General features: G+C 37.6%; 1 protein-coding gene across 1 annotated transcript; it reads right to left on the minus strand.

Annotated features, from left to right (window-relative positions):
• Window positions 1-10,846: 10,846 nt before the first annotated feature.
• LOC112281796 (uncharacterized) lies at window positions 10,847-14,502 on the minus strand. Its single transcript, XM_024518689.3, has 7 exons — window positions 14,279-14,502; window positions 13,144-13,276; window positions 12,897-13,012; window positions 12,469-12,578; window positions 12,036-12,186; window positions 11,567-11,726; window positions 10,847-11,370 (listed from the first exon to the last, which is right to left on the minus strand). The coding sequence occupies exons 2-7, from the start codon at window positions 13,157-13,159 to the stop codon at window positions 11,276-11,278; spliced, it is 648 nt and encodes a 215-aa protein (XP_024374457.1). The 5' UTR covers window positions 13,160-13,276; window positions 14,279-14,502; the 3' UTR covers window positions 10,847-11,275.
• Between the last annotated feature and the right edge of the window lie 12,862 nt (window positions 14,503-27,364).

The following is a 27,364-nucleotide window of genomic DNA, read 5'->3' on the forward strand; positions in this document are numbered from 1 at the left end:
GAACACATACTCTATTGTTGATCTTCTATCATTTGCATTTCCAACCCAATCCGCATCACAATAACCATGCAAAGTAATGTTATCACCTCTAAAGCACAATTTGAAGTTCAAAGTGCCTTTTAAGTACTTCATGATCCTTTTGATGGTTGCCCAGTGGATTGGTCAAGCTTTTGATATGTGTTGACTTACAACACTCACCGCATATGCAAGATCTATCCTTGAATCAACCATTGCATACATTAGTAAGCCCACTGCTACCTTGCATGGAATTCCTTATATTTGACCTTCAACTTCAGGAAATTCTTCATCCGTGAGCTTCATCAACTTCAAATTGGCCTCTAAAGGTGTTTTAATAGGCTTATACTCTTCTATGTTGAATCGTTTCAACACTTCTTCAATATACTTGCTTTGGCTCATTATAATGGTCTTCTCAGCATGATCTCTTATAAACTCCACTACTAAACAATAGTGAAGCTCTCCCAAATCACTCATCTTATACTTTCTTTTTAACTTTTCCTTCAATTAATCCATTATTTTCATAGTATTGGTTAAGTTAATTAGATCATCAACATATATGATGACAATCAATATGAATTCATTTGATTGCAACACATACAAGGAATGATTAGCCTCACTCCTTACAAATCCTTCAATCACAAAGAAAGTATCAATGCATTGGTACCATACCCTTGGAGATTACTTTAGTCCATACAAAGATTTTTTCAACTTACAAATAAGATGTTGATTGCCTTCTTGTACAAATCCTTGAAGTTGATTCATGTAGATGTCTTGTTTTAAGCTTCCATTCAAGAATGTCGTCTTCACATTCATTTGATGCATCTCCAAGTCCATTACTGCCCCAATTGCCACAATGGTTCTAATAGTCGTGAATTTGGCAACAGGAGCAAATGTCTCATCAAAATCAACATCAGCAACTTATGAGTAGCCTTTGGCAATTAATCTAGCCTTGTATCTCACAATATTGCCCATTGTATCTCTTTTGATTCTAAACACCCACTTACAACCAATTGAAGATCGATTTGGTGGAAGTTGAGTCAATTCCCATGTTCCATTGTCCATGAGTGATTTGTATTCTTCTTTCATAACATTCTCTCACTTGATAGCAACCGTGGACTTCATTGCATCACACAAACTTAATGGATTAGCAAGAAGAGCAACATTGGTATATTCTTCTATTGAATAAATATGTGATCCTGTCAAGGACTTGATGAAAAAATAATTCAAACAAGTGAACCTTCACTCAAAGAGAGGTAACAAAATATATATAAATAAGTATATATATTGAAAGAGAAATTGGAATGGCTATTCCCAAAAGACAAGAAAACTAGAGACCCTTGAAACTAGACTAGAAGCAAGAAAGGACTTGACAAGAGTGAAGAAGCCTTCACTCTTGTCTCTATATATACTATCTAACTACGGGCTACGTGGCGACATTCTATAGGACCTCCAATATGTATTGACTTTATAGGACACATGCCTTGACTTATAAGGCAAGTTCTTCTACGTGTGGGCCATATAGTTAGCTTGACCTTCAAGCTAACAACATGTGTGGCACATGGCCAACTTGTTGACCACGTTTCTAATCCAAAAAGTCAATTAAAGACACCTATGAAGTCAAAGCAGCGTCTATGAAGCTTCTAAAAAGCTTCCATATTAAATACTATAGAATTAACTTACTTTTACCTATTTTTACTTACTTCTACCTATTTGTATATGTAATTACTAGCTTATATGATTATGTCGGTGACATTACCCCCCCTTCTAGGGACGAGTTCCACGAGGAGCGGTCATCATATGTTGAGGAAATCTATGATGCGACGAATTGTATTCGCCACATACTTTGATCTTTGTTCTCTTTGAAGATGATTGATAGGGCCTCTCAACCATCGGTAGTGTCCCATACCAGGGCGGGAAGACCACCCAGTTATTTGATCATTGTTGAGGCCTTCGTAACTTCCTTCGAATAGAATATTTGGAACACCATCAAGAGTTGTTCCTACCTCTAGTACAATCACCAAACATCGGGAGTCCCTTCCCAAATCATGATACCAAACGCATTGTATTTCGCCATCTATTCGAGGAAGAACATGTCGTTCTTGAAGATCTTCATCTCGATTGCGTCGTCTTGAAGGTTGTGACAATCGTAATGTCTCATCCGATAGGTCAACAAATGAAGGCTCTTGATTCGAATCCGCTGGTTGTTGGTTCTCCATCTCGTGAGCATCACTACTACAAAGAAGCTACGAATAAGAATTGAAAGTAGAATGTTATCTTGCCTAGGTGTTGTTTCTTTTATAAAGAAGGTTTTTATCTTGATTTTGATGGATGCTGTCGATGAAAAGTCTCCACCGTCTTTGTTGCATTTGTAAGATTCTTTATTGGCTCCCATAAGCGTTCACTAACACCATATCCGCATCAATGGACAAGATATTCTAATTTATTTCGGCGTTGCTTTGAATCTAAGACTTCTTCTATTTCAAACTCTTCATTATTGTCCACTTCTATAAGAGGAGGTAGAGCTTGTCGTCTTCTTGATATGTCCACTATCTTGTATGGTTTAAGAAGAGATACGTAGAATACTGGATGGATTTTCATTGACTCCGGTAGATGTAAACGATATGCAACTGGATTGATTTGTGCAGAAATAGAAAATGGTCCCAGCCTTCGATAGTCCAACTTATCACAAGGATGAGTGGTCTTGATATTGTGATGAAGTAGCCATATCTTATCACCCAAGATGAATGATGGTTGTCCCTTTTGATAGACATCCGTATTGACCTTTTGTTATTCTTGAGCCTCTTTTAATTGTGCCTTCATCGTTGCATGTAGCTCTGATAAATGAATTGCCAAATCTTTCGCAGCAGAATTATCAACTTTTGAAAAGTCAAAAGTATCAAGTCGTAGATGATAACCATAATTAGCAAAGAAAGGTGTTTATTTTGTAGAAGAATGTACCATGTTATTGTAAGCAAACTCTACCAATGGCAAAAGAGTTGTCCAATCATCTTGTTGGTAATTAATGGTACATCTTAAATATTGCTCCAAAACTTGATTAACACGCTCCGTTTGTCCATCAGTTTGAGGATGGAATACTGAAGATAGTTTTATATCCACTTTAAGAATCTTGAAAAGAGTCCACCAAAATCTTGATATAAATTGAGTTCCCCTATCTGATATAATATCCTTGGGTAATCCATGATAGCGATAGATATTGTCAAAAAAGAGCTTAGCTGCTTCTTCACCTATGATAGATTTTGTACATGCTACAAAAGGTGCCATCTTGGTAAAACAATCTACTATCACGAATATAGAGTCATAAGAACCTGAGATTAGAAGATCCGTGATGAAGTCCATAGAAATAGAAGACCATGGTTGTTCTGGAATGGGTAATGGCTGAAGAAGTCCAAAAGGTCGATGACGAGGAGTTTTCGATCTTGAGCAAACATCACATGATTGTACAAAATCTTTAACTACCTTCCACATTTGAGGCCACCAAAAATCCCTAGATATCAACTCTAAAGTCTTATTATATCCAAAATGTCATGGTGCTGGAAAGTCGTGACGAGCTTGAAGAATACGTAAACGTGCTTCTCCTTCTGGAGCATATAGGCGTCCTTCGAAATAGAGTAGGTTGTTCTTGAATTCAAATTTAGAGGGATCATGAGATTTAGAAGAATTATTCTTGATATCATGAACAAGAGGGTCTGAAGACATACTTAACTGGACTTGTTTAAGAAAAGTTAAATCAACAGTCAATGTTGATTTTATTGCTCGAAGATGAAATTGCTTCAGCTTAAAGAGAACCGTTTTTTGTTGCTCAAAAGCTGCATCTCCTTCTCTGGTGCAAGATAAGAATGTCTAGACAAGGCATCAGACAAACCTTGTTGTTTTCCTGGCCGATAAGTGATGATGAACTCGAATCTTGATAAAGACATGCTCCAACGAGCTTGGCGATGATTTAATATGCGTGCTGATATAAAATATTCGAGGTTCTTGTGATCCGTATACACGGTGACTGGACTGGAAGCGCCTTCTAGATAATGACGCCATTCTTGAAAAGAATCCACAATTGCAAGAAGTTCTTTATCGTGGATCTCATAATTGATTTCTGCTACTGAGAATTTTCTTGAATGAAAGGCTACTAGATGAAGTTTGTCATCTGTTCCCATTTGTGATAAAACCGCACCCAGAGCAAAATCCGATGCATCTGTTTCCATAAAGAATGCTTTGAAAAAATCAACACGGTACAAGATTGGTGCAAAAACAAATGCTGTCTTCAAAGATTCAAAAGTAGCTTCCGCTTCTTGATTCCATTGGAATTTGTCTTTACAAGTCAAATGTATAAGTAGAGCTGCAACTCGAGAGAAGTTTTTGATGAAGATCCGATAGTAGTTGACAAATCCCAAAAAATATTGGACATTTATTACTGTTTTTGAGATCTTCCAGTCTATAATAGTTTGAACTTTCTTAGGATCCATCATAAGTCCATCATAAGTCCATCATAAGTCCATCATTTGAAATGATGTAACCTAAGAAATGGACTTGAGTAGTATGGAACATACACTTTTCTATTTTGGCATAGAATCCTGTATCTCTTAATTTTTATAACACACGACGAACATGAAGTTCATGTTTTTCTGGATTCTTAGAATAGATCAAGATGTCGTCTAGATAACAAACCACAAAATCGTCCAAAAACTCTCAAAAAACATCATTCATTAGATGTTGAAAAGCTGCTGATGTATTTGTAAGTCCAAAAGGCATGACATTGTATTCAAAATGTCCATATACTTAGTTCGAAATGAAGTCTTCCATTCATCTCCTTCTTTGATGCGTACTAGATTGTATGGTCCCCGAAGATCTATTTTTATATAGATCTTAGCTTAATTCAGCTGATCAAGAAGTCCAGATATTAAAGGTAGTGGATACTTGTTCTTGATGGTAATCTTGTTGAGTCCTCGATAATCAACACTTATCCACAATGATCCATCTTTTTTCTTCACAAATAAAATTGGAACTCTTGCCGGAGATTTAGAATGGCGTATGAAATTCTTGGCTAGATTGTCTTCAATATACTCCTTGAGTTCAGCCAACTCATTTTGTGATAAACTGTAGATTGGTCCGAATGGCAGTTGTGCTCCTTCTTGAAGGTCAATTGAGCAATCATAGAAACAATGTTCCGGGAGTGTATCCGCATTCTTTTTTTTCAAATACATCTTGAAATTCTTAATATTGGCTTGGAATGCTACTTGAAGTCTTTTCACCAGTAGAAATGGATGTGGCATAAATAATATATGGTGATTCTTTCATAACAGCATGCAAGAAAGCTTTTGCACCTATAAATATGGGTTTAATTGAACTAGACTTATGACTCTCTACTTGATTAACTACACTGTTAATTATACTTTTAGAGAAAGTAAGAGTTTGGAAAATCCAATCTATTTGAGGGTTGTATTTTTCTAACCACGATAAACCTAAAATGATTGGATTAGAGGAAGATCTAATGATATTAAATACTACAAAACTATTATGACCATTGATTATTACTTCTATAGAAAGGATTTTGTGAGTAATATCTCTAGAAGACAATAGACGACCATCTATGACTTCTACATGAACAGGTTTAGTTTTCTTTACTAAAGATATGCTATGTCTTTTAGTAAATTCTTCATCTAAAAAACACGCTGAGGCTCTTGAATCTAACAAGGCAGAGACTTTGTAATGTTTAGGTCCTAAAATAACATTTAATGTAAAATAAAGAGAGGGCTCTGAGGAGAGAATATGACCTTTACTAGATGTTATGTAAGGTTCCAGCCGCACAGTCACTATTGTAGCTGGACAAACTCGTTTTTTGACATATTGTCTTCTTTCATAGCCATACTCTTCATTTTGTGATTGCGTCGTTTCTTTGGACAATGTTAAGCAGTGTGCTTTGGTTTTCTACAACATAAACATAATCCTTCTTGACGACGACGAGTCTTTTCTTGCTCAGTAAGAAGTTTGAAACGTATTACATCAATTTGCATATCCTCTACTTTCGAATGTATGTGTTGAAGAGGTGTTGGTGTTGCCATTGAATTATAGTAACGTTGAGGTCCACTTGTACGATTCTCAGATCGGAATTCAAAAAGGCGATTGTCACACTTCACAACAAAATCAATTGCTTGACTCAATGTTTGACGATCAGGTAAGTTGAGCATTAATTTTTTTACCTCATATTGTAATCCGTAGAGAAATTGGCTAATAAGTGCAACATCATTCCACTTGATATCAGTTGCAAGTTGTCAAAATTGTGAAGCATATAACGTTACTGATCGATTGCCTTGTCATAAAATATGGATCTTATTGATTGCAACACGAATTGCATCATGTTCTCCATATATAGATCAAAACTCTGCCAAAAAAGCCTCTAGATTATTCAATATTAGATCTCGTCGTTCAAGAAAAGATGAAAACCTCGATAGTGCTGAACCTGTAAGAAGCGTACCAATGAATCTAACTTGCGATCCTAGAGTTGGATAGCTTTGGAGTTGAAGTTCAATCACAAGTTACACTTGATTGATAAATCCTCGAAACTTGGATCTGGTACCATCAAACTTCTCGGGTAGGACAATTCTTGGTTCTCTAACATTTGAAGGGCATTCCTCCATAGGAGAAAGGACATGATTTGGTGCAAATGTTGAAGCAGCTCCAACCATTTCTATATCTTCACTTCCTGCCAATCTTGTTGCTCCTTGTGGTGGTAAATTGAGTTGATGCATCGCAAGCATTAACTCCCTCAATTGCTCTTTCATTTGTGCCATTGCACTCTTCATTTCAACAAGTTCTGCCATGATAACACTTAGAAGAGAGAAGATGTCTAATATCGCTCAAGACAAATAGAAGAGAGGACTTGAGAACAAAGAAAATACTAAGGACAATATCAGTTTTGAAGAGGGTAATCCGTAACTTCTAATATGCTTATATCTTATCAAGAAAAAGGGGTAATCCACTCTTAATCAAGATTAGACAAAGCTCTGATATTGTAGGTGTACTCTTGTCAATCTGTCAAGGACAAGAACTCGATGAAAAAATAATTCAAACAAGTGAACCTTCACTCAAAGAGAGGTAACAAAATATATATAAACAAGTGTATATATTGAAAGAGAAATTGGAATGGCTATTCCCAAAAGACAAGAAAACTAGAGACCCTTGAAACTAGACTAGAAGCAAGAAAGGACTTGACAAGAGTGAAGAAGCCTTCACTCTTGTCTCTATATATACTATCTAACTACGGGCTACATGGCGACATTCTATAGGACCTCGAATATGTATTGACTTTGTAGGACACATGCCTTGACTTACAAGGTAAGTTCTTCTACGTGTGGGCCACATAGTTAGCTTGACCTTCAAGCTAACAACATGTGTGGCACATGGCCAACTTGTTGACCACGTTTCTAATCCAAAAAGTCAATTAAAGACACCTATGAAGTCAAAGCAGTGTCTATGAAGCTTCTGGGAAGCTTCCATATTAAATACTATAGAATTAACTTACTTTTACCTATTTTTACTTACTTCTACCTATTTGTATATGTAATTACTAGCTTACATGATTATATCCGTGACAGGCACTTATTTCTTGTGTATACTAAAGTAACCACGGCTTCGGCCCAATACTCATGCCCAAGGTGTTGTGCATGAAGCATACTCCTTGCCATCTCCACAATGGTGCGATTTGTTCTTTCAGCAACTCTATTTTGTTGTAGAATGTAAGGAGTAGAGGATTGTCTTGCAATACCTTAAATCTTCAAGAATTCATCAAAATACTTTGACATGTATTCACCTCCATTGTCTATGTGCAATACTTTGATCTTGCACTCACATTGTTTCTCTACAAGAGTTTTAAACTCCTTAAACCTTGAAAAGCATTCATTCTTAGCTTTAATGATATAAATCCATACTTTTCTTGAAAAATCATCAATGAATGTGACAAAGTATCTTGCTCCTCCAATTGATGGTGTCTTCATTGGTCCACAAACATCAGAATGCACAATCTCCAATAATTTGGTTGCACGTGTTGTAACTCCATTTGGAAATAAACTCCTTTGTTATTTGCTTTGTATACAACATTCATAAGCAAGTATCATGGCATTGTGGCTGAAATGACCAAGATCCAAGCCACATGCATTTGGCATTTAAATGGCCAAGTCGTTGATGCTAGATTCCAAACTTATCTTGGTCTTGTGAAAAATCAGCAAATGCATCCACTTCAACTCTATTCACCTACTTACAACTGATGAAGTAGAGATTTCCATCTCTAAGGCCTTTGGCAACATATTGTCCACCCATTGTCTTCACAAAGCATCCATTCATGTCAAATTGAACCTTACAACCATGTAATACAAGTTTGCTCACCAAAAGAAGGTTTTTTTTCATCTTTGACCATGTAAGACTTCCTTCAATTTGATCCTCTTGATTTGGTCCTTCACAACGATTTCCACAACAACTGAACCAATTCCAATGGCTTATACCATGCTATTGTCTTCCAACCAAACTTAAGTTGCTGGAATTTCTTCATAAATGTCAAATAAACACTTATATGGTGTCATGTGATTAGTAGCACTGAATCTATAATCCACTTAGATATCATCGCCATAGAGGCTCTTTCACTTGCTATAAAAGCATAGTCATCTTCACCAAAGTTATTACAAGCATTGTTTGCATTCTGTCTATTTCATTTCTTGGCTTTGTAGCAATTTCTAACAAAGTGACCTGGTTTTCCACAAATATAGCAATTTCTCATGTTGATCTTTGAACTATGACATTGGTGAGAAAAGCTACCTTTGCCTTGTCTTGAGAATAGAGCCGAATCCTCACTTTGATGTTCTTTTTCTTTTCTCTTGATTACTTCATAGGTAAGTCTTGACGTGACATAGTTCATAGTAAGCTCCTTCATGTTGATGGATTCCAATGCCACAATGAGATAGTTGTAGGACTCGGGAAGGCTCATGAATAATGTCAACATAATTTCTCTATCATCAAATACTGTATCAACAACTGCTAGTTGGTTTGCAAGTGCTTTTACTTTGTTGACATGAGCCATGACGACATCTCTTTCTTGCATCTTTACTGTTAAGAACTTCTTTCTTGTTCATAGAATGTTGGCAAGATTTCTACTCTCATAGATGTTGCAAAGATTCTTTGATGCTTGCGCTTGTCCAATGCAAGCAATTACATGTGAAAAGTTGGCATCATCAAGATTTGTTGCAATCATACCAAAAGCCTTCTTTTCACGTTGTTTGTATTCCTTCTTTACCTTCACATCAACATTGTCACTTGGAAGATCTTCACTTTCATCAACAATGTCCCAAAGGTCTAATGAAGCCAACAAGAGCTCCATTTTCTTCTTCCAATGGTAGAAGTTGTCACCTCTAAACTTCTCAATTACTCTCAAACCCTCACCATCACTTGCAGCGATGTCTAAGAAAGGGGTATGTCAAAGAAAATCAAGAAAAAAGAAGAATGAACTCTCAAAATCAACAAGATATTGCTGCCTTAGAAGACCAGAATGCTCTCTTAATGAGTAAACTATTGTTTACACTCTTCAATCACTCTCAACTTTACTTATAAGACTTCTCACAAGTCTAATAACTTCTTGAATAAGCTTTGTCTATCTTTAATCACCTCTCTTCTTTCACAAAACTCTTCTAACCTCATAAAGCATCTCTTATCACAATAAGTGGATCTCTTAAGGAGATTAATACATAAAAACACAAAGTTAGAGCACCGATTATGAAACCCAGCAAAGAAACACAACACAAGTGTCTTCAAACATCAATCTAAGGTATCTAACAACCTCCAAGATTATGAATGCACTTAACAATAAATAAGAGCATAACTACATCAACAACTAGACGCAAAACAAGATTTAAAAGATACCAAACCCTAACATCAGCAGCAACCATAAGATCTATTCTTAACACCAATAAAGACTTCAAAGAACTTCAATCTCACAACTAAAGGTGAGTGGGTCCATAACCTATTGAAGAACAAGCACTTTGAAGTCACAACACTTAACATCAGCAAGGTTGCACACAAAAAGGAGTATGGAGTAAGATAACTCACAATCGTATACATGAGTACTTCCACGCAGGGCACAATATTCAGTAACTTTTTACAGGTAGTGGCAGTGGAATGGAATAGACTGATTCGGTTGCTGTTGTTGTCTGAGGTAAGCCTCGCATGGACCACGCAACACAATGATAGGAGATTGCATGTACAATGTTCGTCTTTAATATTCGACCCTAATCCGTGGACATCAGAGGGTGTTCAAGGTCATTGAGATTAGCTCAATTTATAATGATTGAATGGTCCATTTCAATTTCAATTCTCCCATTCCTCCCCAATACTTTGTGGATAATACACCCATCCAAAATTTCGGACACCTGTGTGTCTGCACTTTGTTGCTGTGAGAGTACTTGGGTAACTCACGGCAAAATTCATGTACTTTAACATTTTTTCATGTGGTGAGTTGTCTTTAGCTTGGTGTCAATGATGAAGGAGCGTTTTTGAAAGGGAGCTTTCAAGGAAATGGTACACTGATTTGGCTGTAATTAGATTCGAATCATCTGCTCAGATTCGTATAATTGATGTGGGTTTTTCCGAGCTACTACTTGATGACATTGCATTTAAACGATTCGATGAAGAAGTTTGCAAAGTGGCATATACTTCGTGGAAAATATACTAAAATTATTCATAAAATTATGTTTCAGGTGTGATGAGTAAAGAACAGAAGCACAATATTCCTGATGCACAGGTTTCATCTAGACATCCACAAACACCAATCTAATAAAATCACAATTTAGTTAGTTTGAAGCCCAACGGGAGAATCGAATTAAGGTACAATTTTCAGCTTTTCACGTCACATAAGGAGTGTCACGATTCCCTGCATCTCATAACTTTCAGTATAAAAAGAATATCAAAGCATCGCAGCTTCGATAGATCCGCTTGAAACAAACAGTGAGGAGACCCTTTGACCGTGGCAGCGGGCAGAAGCCATTTGGGAGGTTTGAAAGATCTCCCAAATTTCAGGTAGACAGAAACACACATCCTGACATGTAACACAAAAATATTGCCGAAACTAGGGTAACTAACAGCAATGTGTTCGTAGCAAAACTGCCGCACTCTGTACTCTAATGTATGCTTGCCTAACCGAGCCACTCAACGAGACTACAATGATGGTCCATTGACACATATTTAAACGGTACTAACAGTACTACATGAAGTCGTAATCATCTACTGCATCGTAAGAAACTCCACCCATTCCATCATCGTCTGGCTTATCAACAATAAGCTGCTTCTTCTTCGCACCTGTTGTATCCAAACTAAAAGTTAGCAAAGATCACAAAACCCCATCCAGAAAATGAAAGACGAAAATGACCAGATATTGGGACATAGACGAAGAAATAGAGAATTACAAACCATCACGGACTGGTGCAGGTTCTTATAGAAAATTGCTTTCAGAAATTTGACCGTCACCTTCAGACATGACCATGCAGTCACCTACCTGTTTTCTTTTTTCCTGCAGTGGCGTCCCTCTCCGCTTTCAATTTCTCGTTGGCAATAACGGTCATACTTGATGCAATCTCCTTAGCATCAGAAGCTTTCATGTTTGCAACTGAATGACGCATGATTGCTCTAAGAAGCGTCATATAATGAAAACTTTTCTGTAAACATTGCACATAGCCCATACGAATGCAAGTGAAAATCAGGTTGAACCAGCAAACCAATATAAACAGTAAAATATGTTCTACTTTGACTATTTTTACCGTTTCTATAACGTAACAGATAAAAACTTCACAGATACCTGGACAGAGAGGATGCAATCAAATACGTACACGCCGGAATCAACAGGATGAGGCGAGTAGCACGTATATGAAGTACAATAAAAGCAAAGACAAGCAAGCTAATAGCTGCACTTAAATTCAGATGCTTATGTAGATTACCCCCATTAGGTGAGACTGCATATAAAATACCTCAAATGGTCTTATCTTCTGGGCAAGCAATTCAGCATACTCCAGAAAGTCATCCTCGGACTTAGGAATAAAATCCTCTAAACTACGACCACCTCGAGTCTTGCCTCCAAATAGCTCAGATGTATTTTGATAATCGGCTTCCTCAACCAGCCTATTGAACGTCACAGCAAATTCATCAGCACAAAAACTTAACCTTAAAAATGTGTGTAATGATGTCCCACAACATATGCACAGCAGTAAAGTTCCATGAGAAGTGTACTGCAAAACAATTCCAAGGGGATGACTAAAATAAAAACCACTATTCAGTGCTCCTGGCTAAAAGAACAATCTCACAGGTTCATGTATTCAAATAAGCCGAATAGATGAATAATAATAGCTGCTCACTAAGGAAAACATAAGTTAAATGACCAGCTTTAATTTTACAACTTGGTACCTTTGTTGTCGAAGCTTCTCCGCCAATGGGTCGGAAAGGACCCCTTCATCGCTAGTTGCCTTCTTCGGCTTCTCCTTTTTCTTCTCAGCCTTGGGTTTGGGTACAGCAACCTGCACAAAATGCAACTCACTGTCAAGACCTCCCCATCCCATCATGATGACACCAGAAAAAGCGTACGGATCGAACAGCATATACATGCTAGCCTTCTTTACAGTATTACCAGAAATATTCGGCATAAATTACATCAAAGCCGAGCACTAAATAAACTGATGACAATGTAATGGTTGCAAGATAGCCTTTGAATTCAAGACATAAAAAGAAAATATAAATTAAATAGGTGTAATTCTAAATAAAATCATGTCCTTAAAATAGAAGGAAAAAGTGGCACATATGTTATCTCATGGTTCACAGATTCAAAAGACACGTACAACTTTGGGCTTCTCTTCTACTGGTTCCTCCTCGGCATCTTCGTCATCCCATTGGCTCTTCACTTGAGTTGCCTCCTTGGCCAACACAGGCGGCAAGGGAGTAAAATCTTCGGCATCTGAAAAGACAAACGGAAGGTGTGCAAGATCTGAATCATTGTGCCCCGACACAGAGAAGTACAACAGAACCACTTTCAGTGCTTTAACGCAAAAGGACGACAAAGCACAGAAAGGGAACAAAGAAACTTACCCCAATCATCATCCATGATCCTTGAGCGGGAACTCCCTTAAAACTGTTACGAAAATTACTTGCAATGATTAAGGACCGGGCGACTTAGTACTCTCCGCAAAATTGCCGACTCCTCTGAGATAGCGGACCCGACCTGTCAGCAGAATGAGCTGAGCATAAGGGTATACAAAAACATAATTTTGGTGACGCTGAATCGTATTGTTGCAACAAACTGTAGTTGATTCGAACCACACAGTGAGCTGTCCCCAGCTAAAGAACCAATACTCAGCAGATAGAGTCAAATTCAGGGGATTCAAACCTCATGCACTTATTCTCTACGCCTTATCTTGGTTTTTCTCACCAAACACCTAGAAATTAAGCGTGGCAAGTATTTACTAAAACGGACACTTTTAAAAACATCTAGCGTTTTCTGCACTAGATGCTAAAGCCAAGTCAAATGATACGGTCTCGAATCTAAGGGATCACGGGTGACGAGTACATAGTGACCTCGCACAAACCCAACACATATATAACAAGAGAGGGACAAACACACCACGGAAACACGGGATAGAATCCATTAGAAATACAACACGAAATCCTCAATTTCATAAGTAAAAATGCAAGCGACGACTTGATCACTTCAAACATGTGTCCAAACAAAATCCAGATGAAAATACAAGTCGTCGGTATGTCGAGGAACGGGTCAAACATTGAACGTTGATGACACATGCCCTAAAAGATGTATGGAATCAGCTCAAAAAAATCATGACCACAAAGTTTATTTTCCTGCGCATTATCCATAATAAAAACAAGGAAAATATAAAACGGAAAGGCAGCAAAACATTCTCGAGCATTTGACGGCAACAAAATCTACAAAGTTACAACGACTAGGTCATAGCCAAAGACCCTACACCAATACCAAGGTTTGAGTAAGGCTCTTACGATAAGATTCAAGACCAGGGACTGCTACATCAACCAGCACAATCGAAAACTAAACAGGTCAACAAAAACTCATCGTGATAATGCCGCGCGTTGCACAACAGAGGCAGAACAAGTCAATCAACGACAAGAACCGTCCACGAGTTTATCCACAACACAGAAGCACCAAGAAAACCTAAAACACAACAGTCGCGAATCTTGATTGCGCAGCACTCACCGAGTCGATGTAGTTCCCCAGCCACAGTAGCCCTCCTCGAAAATCGGGAAGAACCTAATGACCCCGAAGCTAGTGGTAACAACACTGCACCACAACGGACGAGACAAAATCGAGGAGCGATAAGAGGGAAGGATAGCCAAGAGTAGAGAGCAAATGCAAGGCGAGCGCAACAACGACGACAGCGGTGGCAATGGCGCCGCAGCAGCAACGCACGGCAACCTGGGGAAAAGTCTGCAACGAGGGTTGAGCCATATGCTCCCAGGCCCTTATAACTCTCTCTCTCTCTCTCTCTCTCTCTGAAAACCTTCACGGTGGATGACAATGCAAAGTCATCCTCTGCGACTCATGGATGATCGATGACTATTGTTCGTTCATTCATTCATTCGCACCCCGCAAGTCAGTCAGGCCCTTTACCGGCATTCTTCTATCCACGTGCTAGTGGTTTAAGACCCTCCCTGTAAGTGGAATGCATTCAATATGTCCACGTGGATTATAAATTTTAAAAATAGTCAGACCCCGTTGAAAAGAGGTTTAATGTGAGATTGCTACTCCAAAATTGTGGTCCAAATTCGTAATTAATTACAAGTAATAGAATTAAATATAGGGGACCCATTCTAACCATCATGAAAAAGAGAAATGACCTCTAGATTCCTTTTTTCCCAATTGGATCTGCAACCAATGAAAACCAACCACATTCATCATGATTGCCATATTCTTCATCAAGGATGGGTTGATTTGGTAAAAACATGAGTCTAATTAACATTCTCCTAAATAAATAAATTTGTATATACATATATATATATATATATATATACACATTAAGGACATTGGTTTGCTTAATTCTAAAAATTAGAAACACAAAAAAATGCACTACATACATACAGTACATAATTTTTATTCCTAAGTGCATTTTTTTATTTGTACTCTCAAGTTTCTAGTCATTGTTTGTATATGATGATACTCAGTGCTCTAACAACTGTTTTGTGGATGAATTCATCTTTGGATTGTAGGATTTAAAATACTGTAGCCTTTAAAAAGTTTGAAAGTTGGCTGTAGTTGGAATTTTAAAAGAGTTTTGATGTGCAGACAAATGAAAATAAATATATTGTTCAGTTGTAGTACCTATGGTTAATGTTGCACTTTCAAAGTTGGTTCAATACTTAGTTAACTAGCTTTGATCTTATTTATTATTATGGTAAATTTAATTTTTAATTTTTAATTTTTCAATTGTTATTTTTAAAGAATAGGAATTAAAAGTGAAACAAACATTTTTACTGAATTTTTAGATAACTTGCAAAGTGAAGTCTGATGAAATATAATCCTAACAAAATTTGATAACAATTGAGAAGTCATGTTGTTTCTTTAGCAACACGTTTTTGTAAAGACAAACAAATTGTGTCTTCTTTGTTTATCACAAACTACAAATATATTACAAAAAAACCTAAACTAAGAATATACACAACCACAAATATATTACAAATAAACATATTTCAAAGATCTACAAATATAATTATAAAATCTACGGATTTATAGATTTTTTAAATCGTTGATCTTCAAGAATTTGAGAAATGTCATATACGAACATTTTCTGAAATCTATATTCGCACGGAAACTAACCATGTTGAAGTCCGTAATCTTCTCACACCTTCGTGCAAAGATTTGGCTGTCTTTTGGCGCTGATTTGGACTGAAGTAGCTCGAGAACTCGCGTTCTGCAACATGGAGCGCTGAACTCAGGATTTTAAATAGTTTTCAGTCAAATTTTCGCTCTCCAGACGTGTCGTAGCGTTGTAGATGGAGATGCACTTGGAGTTATTAAGTTGAGAGTGGTCACTATTGGCTGCTGTTAATTCTACCACGGCCAGTTTTACTGCTTACTTCGGCATCCAGGTGCACGATAGCGCAAACGTTTCAGCCGCGAGGTTCAGCGACTTCATTGATGCTACCATCAGAAGGATTTATAAACACTCTAGGGAAGCGGAAGCTGTTTGATACGTTTCTTTATGAGAAGAGGTCGTTTGTATAGGATGAGAGAAATTGTTCAATTCTTGTTTCATTGAAAGGGATAAGCAAGTGCAAAGACAAGATGAGCATGCCAAGTCTCTATCGAAGAGTTGGGATGGATTGAAGTGCAATCCGGGCATTAAGGGCTACTCTTGGCAAAGCATCTGGTTCATGTATAACGCGGATAAGCTTTTCATGAGTATTTTTGCACGTCGCTAATTTCCACGGATAAACGTGGCGGAGTCCTAAGAGCAGCTGCCAAAGCCAGAGAGCATGTAGATTGTGTTCTTTCAGTGGATCAGGTGAGTGTTTGCGAAGGGCGCTTTGATTTCACAGAGGCCGCATCTCTTTAAAGCTGAAGTAGATGGGGAAACTTCTTCTTATGAGGAAAGAGAGGCAGATGCATCTACAAGGGAGGCCAACGCAGCTGGTAATTCAGCCCAGATGTTACCTCTAAAGCATAAAACAGTGACAATCATCATTGCAGTGATTGAGAAAAGAAATCGTGATATTTTTTTTTCTTGAGCAGGTTTACTTGGAAGAAGGTTAAGAATTGTGGTACTAATTTATCACAAGGCGAAGGACAATTAAAGCATGTACTCGTACGGAGTTTAAATTACCCGCATAACTTGAATTTTTTAATATAACGTGATACTATCAAGAGTGTTTTTTCCAAAAGACTCTTATATGAATGCTTGAATTAATCTTTGTTGCATTCGGTCGTGCCTAGCTGGAGAAGCTTTGAAGTTGTCTTTCCTAACATTTTTATTCAGTAAAAAAAAATTGTCTATGGGGTAGGGAGACTGTTCGAACGAAAAAGACAATTATTTGGCTCAATTGCCACGGCGCATGCAAACAAATATGTTTCTTGAACCTGTTGGAAAGAGGCAAGATGTCGGTGCTAACCATCACAACATCCTCGAAGCATTTTATAAGGAGCTCAAACAATATGAGTACACATTTCAGAACCACATATTTGTAACAAGTCTAATGCAGGAGCGGGAATCTGTCCATAGCTTCACAACCTTGCGCTTAATGGAGCGTAAAATCTTCAGTGCTCGAATGATAATATTCAAGACATTATTTGACGCTTTTCGGAGCACTTAGAAAAATGGTCGGGCATAAACGTATTTATATGATACCGATATTTCTGTGTCAAGAGGCAAGTCTTTGTACGTGCAGTACACGAGGCGAAGTGGATGAATGAGATGGAAATCAGTATATATGACTCATGGTTTAACCCAATTGTATCAGAACTTCCTGAGTTAGTTCCTGATGCGTTTATCTATCTTGAGGCTAGCCGAACACCTGCATGCCGTTCTCGAAAGAGGTAAGCACTTAATATCCGTGTCCGTGAACTTTCTTATGTTGTGAATTGCAGAAATCAGGACATTCTAATCGCGGTCGACTATCGCTACAACGTTTGTTAGTTTGATATGATGATTGAATCCAAAACTTGGTTGCTTGTACGTAGTTCTGTAGCCAAAAAATGCTTTGAGGCAAAATCTCCAGTCGGCGATGAAGTCTTTTTTGGAATGCCACCGCTGTGAAATTGCAGGCCAGAGGAAGTTAACGTAGGTCTAAGGTAGACGACCCATTCCCGACCAGTTAAGCAATTTATCATATCTGCAGTATGGGTACAGGTACGATTAAGACAAATTAGATTTCAAAAGGATTTCATAATTTTTTACAATTTTTTCTCCAAAAACAAAATTACTATAAATTATTGAAGTGAAGATTCTGTTTGTAACATTGTCGTCATATGCTTTACTAACAATGGTTGGTTATGCTGTGCTATCTAAGGATGATAATATGTATAGATGACACAACTTTAATTTAAACATCCAATTATAAATAACCAACTAGTTCATTGTGAGATTTTTGCAACAATATCTTTTAATTCTTACTTATCTTCAAATCTTAGTTTGCTTATCTTCTACTTCTACTTTTGCTCCAACAATTCCTTCAAGCTTTCTTTCCAATATTCTGTTGTATAAACCATGTACATTGCATAAGGTAAGATAGAAGAAACTGTTATAAGTGTGTGAGGTTCATAATCATAGGCATTTGTTATGATTGCAACATGGATTGTATAGGGGTGACAAAATTTGCAAATAGAGTGCTAATTACTAATTGTGAGACTTATATGTATTACAAACTTTATGATATAGCTTGTCAATCAATCTATGATAAGAACACATATTCTAAATTGTATGATGCAGCTTGCAAATAAGTATATGGTAAAGGCACATGTTAAAAGAGAGGCCTAGAGTTTTGTCTCTCCTCTATACTCCATGTTGGAGTTTAAGCATACTTCTCCATGACCCCCTCGTTGCTTGTAATATGCAAGTCTTCATCTATATGGCTTGCCATTGCAGCTTTGGATATGCCACCTTATTGCCTGCAACTTTTGGCTCATATGCCTTGAGGCATGCCTTTCCACTACCTTGCACTAGTAAGCTTCTTTTTGTATTCTCTTTTCTTCTCTTTCTTCTAATTTTTTTCATTTTAACTCTTCTTTTTTAATTTGCATTCTTCTTTTCTTCCTTGTTTGTTCAAGATTTTATTCCTAGATTTGCTACATGATCCTCATATATGCCTTTAAAGTTAATATTAATTATTCAGAAAAAACTATATTGAGATCCACATTGCATCTCCTTTGATTGAGTCTTTTTGTGATAGTAGGCAAAGTTGGAAAGAAAATTATAGATTTTAGGTTAATGTAAGCATAGTCTAATTTGCTAATTTCTTTTGCCAATTCTAAATTGAACATGTTTGCCTCAACAAAAAAAGTGTTTGATAGTAAAATTTGGAGTTAGCTCTAAGTTAGCTATACTATTGTTAAACATTAAGGCATATACATCTACACTAGTTGATCCCATGTCCAACCTACTTTTATCTTTATGCTTTATAGAATTTCCAATTTTCCTATATACATTATTTTTTCCATATCCAACTTGTTTAATAGCTTGAGTATATATTTTGTTTAGGCTTAGGTATTTGTCAATTGTCATTCTATCCAATTCAAAGATTTTTATAGAATTGAAGCCTTTGATAATAATGTTCATAGTTAAAATCCACTTCAAACTTAAGAACATCTAATGTAGAAGAATTTATTTTTGTATAGGCTTTTAGATACCCAATAATTTAGATACTCTTTGAAATAAGTCTTGAATGGTCCAAAGACACATGTATATAGAAATTACATAGCATAGAATGTGTGAGAAAATAGAGTTAGAATGTCCAATCCTACTTCTTATACTAATTTTACTATTTCAGTGATATTATGGTTTGCATATCCATCAATGAACAATAGATGTCTTTGAATAAGAAAAATGCCACCAAGTTGTTTTATGCTTTTAATAAAATAAAAAATCTATATAGTGAACAAATAACCAAACATTTAAGTTGTAGATTGTATTGTTATCATTGCACTTGTCTTGCATTGTTTTATATAGTTTTGGTAAAAAAAACTTCCTTCTAAAAATGTAAAAAGATGATATGTCTAATTTTATTATGTTCATACAAACTAAAATCCAAAGCCATTTTTAAAAAAATTTAAAATAGTGAGATTTATCCAATGAACATTTCTTTGAGCTATGACAAGTGCATAACTATTTCATCCTACTTGCACATCAAATTCGTCACAAATCTACATCTTATCAAAAAGATATCTATATAATGTATATAATTCACTTAAATTATTGTAGAAGCTTTGTATATTTTCTTTCCATAATATCTTTGCTCTAAAAGATGAAAAGACTTGTATCATCTTTAACATGAGCTTTGGGTGATAGTGTCTAAACTACTTCAACTATACGTCATTGTTAGGGACATAGTCTTTAGAACCTTCTAGAGACAAGTTTCTAGAACTTTCTAGAGACAAGCTTCTAGAACCTTCTAGAAGCAAGTCTTTGGAACCTTCTAAAAGCTCCTTAGTTGGTAGAAGATGTTAGGGACATAGTCCTTAGAACCTTCTAGAGATAAGTTTCTAGAACCTTCTAGAAGCAAGTCTCTGGAACCTTCTAGAAGCTTCCTAGTTGATAGAAGTTGCTTGAGAAGCTTCCTAAATAAGAGTATATATTGGAATCGAGGCTGAAGAGTTCTTCAGTCTTGACAACACATCTCTTGGAGCTCTAGTTCACCTCTCTGGTGTTGTTCTTGTATTCATCTGATTAATCTAGTTCTTGCCAGTTCTTCTTGAACTTCTTGTTAGATCTCAAATCTGTATTTCTGTATCCATGACAGTTTGTCGAGACTTCACTCACCTCAGATATCAAAGCTAGTTTCTTCTTTGTTAGAGTGTGGATTACTCCTCTACTTGGAAGTGTACTAGCACTTTAGAGGTTGCGGATTACCCTCCTCTAAATTGATACTTCTTTTGTTACAATATTGGAGTCTTATTGTTCTTGGAGAGAGTGGATTACCCCTTTTCTTGAAGCTCTTAAGGCATTTTAGAGGTTGCGGAGTACCCTCCTTTAAACCAATATTGTCTTCTTGTAGAGTCATTTTTGTCCTTCTCTTAGAATGGTCGGGGGTCAAGACATTAGTATGACGGAAAGTTCAGAGTCTATGTTAGATGCTATCATGAATGCCCTCGCTACGTTATCGCAAAGAACTGCAGAGATTGAAGGAGTGGTGGCAAGGCTTCTTAATGATGGAGCATTTGGGATGGCACAATCTATGTTGTACCAGCCTCAAACTTCTACACTGGGAGAAGCAACTTTGCCTCAGGTTCGACAAGCACTGCTGGTTCTACAACATAAGGAACCCCGAGTTAGCCTTCCGGACAAGTTCGATGGTACACGTTCCAAGTTTTGAGGATTCATCAACCAAATCAGGTTGATAACAGTTTTACAGCCCGAACGCTATCCAATGGAGGAGTCACGTGTTGGGCTTGTTGGAACCTTACTTACAGGACAAGCTCTATCATGGTTTGCTCCTTTGTTTGAGAAACGATCGTCCATACTAAACAACTTTGAAACCTTTTTGGAGGCATTTGTGGAAGCATTTGGTGAATACGACAAGGTTCGATGGGCTACAACAAAGATCCGGTTACTACGACAAGGGATGTGTTCTACATCAGTCTATGCATCGAACTTCAGGCAATTAGCATACGACATCAATTGGGACGAAGAAGCGTTGATGAGTCAATTCTATTGGGGTTTAAGGGACGATGTGAAGGATTTGCTGTTAACTCTTTCTGATCCGCAAATGCTCAATGAAGCTATTAGCGAAGCTGTGAAGTGCGATAACCGCCTATTTCAACATCGCCAAGACCAACGTTCAAGACAACATATGGTTTGCCACACCCCAACTATGTCGGCAAGCACCGTGAATTCACATTCAGAGGTAGAAGACATGCAAATTGATGCGGTACGTGTTAAATCTCTTACTCTAGAAGAAAAAAAGCGACGTATGGAGGAAGGTCTATACTTGTATTGTGGTGAAGAAGGCCACAAAGTTGGAAACTGCCCTAAGAAGCAAAATCGACGTATTATCAAGACTAGGGGTGCGTTTATTCAGGAAAACAAGGATGCCCAGCCACAATACGAACCGTGCGGCTGGACAGTGAAATATTGCAACAACAACCAGGTTCTTTTCTTTCCGCTCAACCTGCCCTTTTTTTTACAATCCCTTTGCTTATTGGCCCTCAGAAACTGAGAACCTTAGCATTATTAGATTCAGGAACATCTGCTTGTTTCTTAGATGAAGAAGTCGCAAAGCGTCATAAGATCCCTTTAGTACAAAAATTCAAACCTATTCACGTTGAGGTCATAGATGGACGACCTTTATTGTCTGGTAGTGTCACCCATGAATCAGAACCTATAGAAGTGACGTTTAAGAGCCATAGTAGTCATATTATTTTCAATATTATTAGAACCCCATCAAATCCTGTTATTCTTTGTCTTTCCTGGTTGGAAAAGCATAACCCATCCATAGATTGGAAGTTGCGGAAGATAATCTTTCCTACAAAACCACCTAAGAGCAAGCCTAGTAGAAAATCTTGAATAGAGAAATCTTTATTTATTGGAGCAAGAGCATTTATAAGATTGTCCAAGGAAGGCACACTGTTTGTCATTTATGCGACTCCAACTACTGGGGAGAAGATCTCGACAGCAAGTATACCAGAGCAATATAAGGATTTTAAAGATGTATTTCAAAAGAAAAATGCCGACATACTACCAGAACACAAACCATATGATTGCACCATAGACTTGTAGGAAGGAGCACAACCGCCTTTTGGCCCAATCTACAATCTATCGCAGACAGAGTTGGTGGAGTTGCGGAAGTACATCGACGAGAATTTAGCCAAGAACTTCATCCGTCATTCAAAATCGTCAGCTGGAGCATCCATCTTATTTGTGAAGAAGAAAGATGACTCATTGCGGATGTGCGTGGACTATCGAGGCCTCAACAAGGTAACAAAGAAGAATCGTTATCCGTTACCCTTGATTTTTGGTCTCTTAGAACAACTTGGACGTGCAAGGATCTTTACAAAAATTGATCTAAGGGGAGCTTACAACCTCGTACGAATCAGGGAAGGAGATGAGTGGAAGACAGCGTTCCATACAAGGTATGGCCATTTTGAGTATAATGTCATGCCCTTTGGTCTTACCAATGCTCCAGTGGTCTTTCAACATATGATGAATGATATTTTCCGAGAGCACCTTGATGATTTTGTTGTCATCTATTTAGATGATATTTTGATATTCTCCAAAAATGAGGAAGAGCATAAAAAAAACATTCGTTTAGTCTTGGAGAAACTACGCGAGCGAGGACTATATGCCAAGTTGGAGAAGTATTTATTTCACTAAATAGAAATGGAGTTTTTGGGATTTGTTGCGACTACGAAAGGCTTGAAGATGGACCCCAAGAAGGTAGAAGCAATCGTGTCTTGGGAGGTTCCGAAGATGGTTAGAGACGTACAATGCTTTCTTGGTTTTGCTAACTTCTATCGGATCTTTATCAAAAATTACTCTCAAGTTGCTGCTCCCTTCACTCAGTTGACATGCAAGGATAAGCTGGAATGGGGACCTCTAGCAGAGAAGGCATTTCAAGACCTGAAGACCGCATTTACTACGGCTCCAATCTTGGTACATCCAGACTTTACAAAGGCCTTTTATTTAGAAGCTGATGCTTCGGATTTTGCTTTAAGAGCTGTACTTTCACAAATGGGAGAAGACAAGAAGCTCCATCCAGTTGCATTCTATTCTCGAAAGTTCTCTACTGCTAAAATCAATTATGAGATCCACGATAAGGAACTTCTTGCTATAGTGGATTCTTTCCAAGAATGGCGTCACTTTCTTGAAGGAGCTGCACATCTAGTGACCGTATATACAGATCACAAGAATTTGGAGTATTTCATGTCGGCTCGAGTTCTAAATCGACGTCAAGCTCGGTGGAGTATGTTGCTATCTAGGTTTGATTTTGTTATCACTTATCAATCTTGAAAGCAGCAAGGCCTATCTGATGCCTTATCGAAGAGATCGTATCTTGTACCAAAGGCTGGAGAAGTAGCGTTTGATCAACAATGCACGACATTGTTGAAGCCAAAGTAATTTCAGCTTTGCGCTACTATTTTGCCAATTGATGCTGACTTCCTGAATCAGGTACGTGCAGTGACCATTGAAGATTGTGTAGCCATTGATATTAAGCAGCATGCCAATGACGACAAGTTCAAGGTGGAGGGAGATCTTTTATACTTTGAAGAGTGGTTATATATCCCAAAAGGACCAGCACGACTCCGAGTTCTTCAATCTCGCCACGATTTTCCAACTGCGGGACATTTTGGATTCAACAAGACCTTAGAGTTTATTTCTCGAGATTTTTGGTGGCCCCAAATGTGGAAGGATGTGAAAGATTTTGTCCTCTCCTGTGACATCTGTTCAACATCCAAGAATCCTCGACATCGCCCTTATGGACTCTTACAGCCATTGCCGATTCTACGTCGACCATGGTCTTCAATTTCCATGGACTTCATCACGGACTTGCCATCATCGAACTCATTTGATAGCATCTTTGTTGTGGTAGATCAACTTAAAAAAATGGCGCACTTTGTCTTTTGCAAGAAGACATCATCTAGTGAAGTCACAGCAAGGCTCTTTCTCAATAATGTGTATCGTTATCATAGACTACCAGATGATTTCATATCAGATCGAGGAACCCAGTTCGTATCAAAGTTTTGGAGATCTCTCTTTGAGATACTGAAAGTGGATATCAAGCTTTCTTCAGCTTTTCATCCTCAAACTGACGGCCAAACGAAACGGGGGAACCAAGTCTTGAAAGAATACTTACGATGGAGTATCAACTATCAGCAAGACGATTGGACCACATATTTGTCGCTAGCCGAATTTGTATCAAGGACAAAGACTCGATGAGGGAAAATATACACAAAAAAGCTATCTCGATATAATAAGTCAAAATATAAACAAGTATGTATATTAAAAAGAAATTAGAATGGCTATTGCCACAAGACAAGAAACTAAAGACTCTTGAACCTGGACTAGGAGCAAGAAAGGAGTTGACAAGAGTGAAGAAGCCTTCACTCTTGTCTCTATATATACTATCTAACTAGGGGCTACGTGGCGACGTTCTATAGGACCTCTAATATGTGTTGACTTTGTAGGACACATGCCTTGACTTACAAGGCAAGTTTTTCATCGTGTGGGCCACATAGTTAGCTTGATCTTCAAGCTAACAATATGTGTGGCACATGGCCAACTTGTTGACCACGTTTCTAATCCAAAAAGTCAATTAAAGACACCTATGAAGTCAAAGCAGCGTCTATGAAGCTTCTAAGAAGCTTTCATATTAAATACTATAGAATTAACTTACTTTTACCTATTTTTACTTACTTCTACCTAATTGTATATATAATTACTAGCTTACATGATTATGTCCGTGACATTACCCCCCCTTCTAAGGACGAGTTCCACGAGGAGCGGTCATCATATGTTGAGGAAATCTATGATGCGACGAATTGTATTCGCCACATACTCTGATCTTTGTTCTCTTCGAAGATGATTGATAGGGCCTCTCAACCATCGGTAGTGTCCCATACCAGGGCGGGAAGACCACCCAGTTATTTGATCATTGTTGAGGCCTTCGTAACTTCCTTCGAATAGAATATTTGGAACACCATCAGGAGTTGTTCCTACCTCTAGCAAAATCACCAAACATCGGGAGACCCTTCCCAAATCGTGATACCAAACGCGTTGTATCTCACCATCTATTCGAGGAAGAACATGTCGTTCTTGAAGATCTTCATCTCGATTGCGTCCTCTTGAAGGTTGTGACAATCGTAATGTCTCGTCCGGTAGTTCAGCAAACGAAGGTTCTTGAGTTGAATCCGTTGGTTGTTGGCTCTCCATCTAATTAGCGTCAAAAATGCAAAGAAGTTACAAACAAGGATAGGAAATTGAATGTTATCTTGTCTCAATCTTGTCTCTTTTATAAGAGAGATTTTCATCTTGGTTTTGATGGATGTCGTTGATGAAAAACTTTGACTTTAGCTGATGCATTTGTTAGATTCTTGGATGGCTCCCATGTGCGTTCACTAATATCATATCCGCGTCAATGAACAAGATATTCCAGCTTATTTCGGCGCCGCCTTGAGTCTAATATCTCTTCCACCTCAAATTCTTCATTATTATCTACTTCTGTAGGAGGCGGTGGCATTTGTCTTTTTCCTTGTATATCCACTATCTTATATGGTTCAAGAAGAGACATGTGGAATACAGGATGGATCTTCATTGACTCTGGTAGATGTAACCGATATGCAACTGGGTTGATCTGTTCAGAAACAGAAAAGGGGCTAAGCCTACGATAGTCCAACTTGTCACAAGGTCGAGTAGTCTTGATATTGCGACGAAGTAGCCATACCTTATCACCCACGTTGATTTGTGGTTGCTCCTTATGATATAGATCTGCATTTATCTTTTGTCGTTCTTGAGCTTCCTTCAATTGCGTCTTCATTATTGCATGTAACTCTGACAACCGATTTGCCATATCTTCTGCTGCAGGATTATCAACTTTTGAAAAATCAAAAGTATCAAGTTGTGGATGATAGCCATAATTGGCAAAGAAAGGTGTTTATTGCATGGAAGAATGTACCGTATTATTATAAGCAAACTCTGCCAATGGCAGAAGAGTTGTCCAATCATCTTGTTGGTAGTTGATAGTACACCTTAAATATTGCTCCAAGACTTGGTTTACGCGCTCTGTTTGTCCATCAGTTTGAGGATGGAAAGCCAAAGATAGCTTTATGTCCACTTTTAAAATCTTGAAAAGGGTCCTCCAAAATCTTGATACAAATTGAGTTCCCCTATCCGTTATGATATCTTTAGGTAATCCATGATAGCGATAGATATTATCAATGAAAAGCTTAGCTGTTTCTTTACCTGTGATAGATTTTGTACATAGCACAAAATGTACCATCTTGGTGAAACGATCTACTATCACAAATATAGAATCATAAGATCTTGAGCTTGGGAGATTTGTGATGAAATCCATAGAAATAGAAGACCATGGTTGTTGTGGTATAGGTAATGGCTGAAGAAGTCCGTAAGGTCAATGACGAGGAATTTTTGATCTTGAACAAATATCACAAGATTGTACAAAGTCTTTGACTGACTTCCACATTTGTGGCCACCAAAAATCTCTTGATATGAGTTCCAAAGTCTTATTATATCCAAAGTGCCCTGCTGCTGGAAAGTCATGACGTGCTTGAAGAACACGTAAACGTGCTTCTTCTTCTGGAACATATAGGCATCCTTCAAAATATAATAGATTATTCTTGAACTCGAACTTAGAAGGATCATGAGACTTGAAAGAATTATTCTCGATATCATGAACAAGAGGGTCTGAGGACATACTGGACTGGATTTGCTTGAGAAAAGTTAAAACAACAGTCAATGTTGATTTCATTGCTCGGAGATGAAATTGCTCCGGTTTCAAGAGGACCGTTCTTTGTTGCTCAAAAGCTGCATCTCCTTCTTTTGGTGCAAAATAAGAACGTCTAGATAGGGCATCGGACAAACCTTGTTGTTTTTCTGGCCGATAAGTGATAATGAACTCGAAT

Source organism: Physcomitrium patens, chromosome 4, assembly GCF_059467195.1.
Source record: "Physcomitrium patens ecotype Gransden chromosome 4, ASM5946719v1, whole genome shotgun sequence".
Taxonomy (NCBI): Eukaryota; Viridiplantae; Streptophyta; class Bryopsida; order Funariales; family Funariaceae; genus Physcomitrium; species Physcomitrium patens.

Excerpts from the sequence above, each read along its gene's own strand:
- LOC112281796 (XM_024518689.3), bottom strand. Across the intron at positions 12,187-12,468 it reads GAGAAGCTTCGACAACAAAG|GCTGGTTGAGGAAGCCGATT; the intron begins GTACCAAGTTGT and ends GACGTTCAATAG. Across the intron at positions 11,727-12,035 it reads AGAAGATAAGACCATTTGAG|AAAAGTTTTCATTATATGAC; the intron begins GTATTTTATATG and ends CAATGTTTACAG.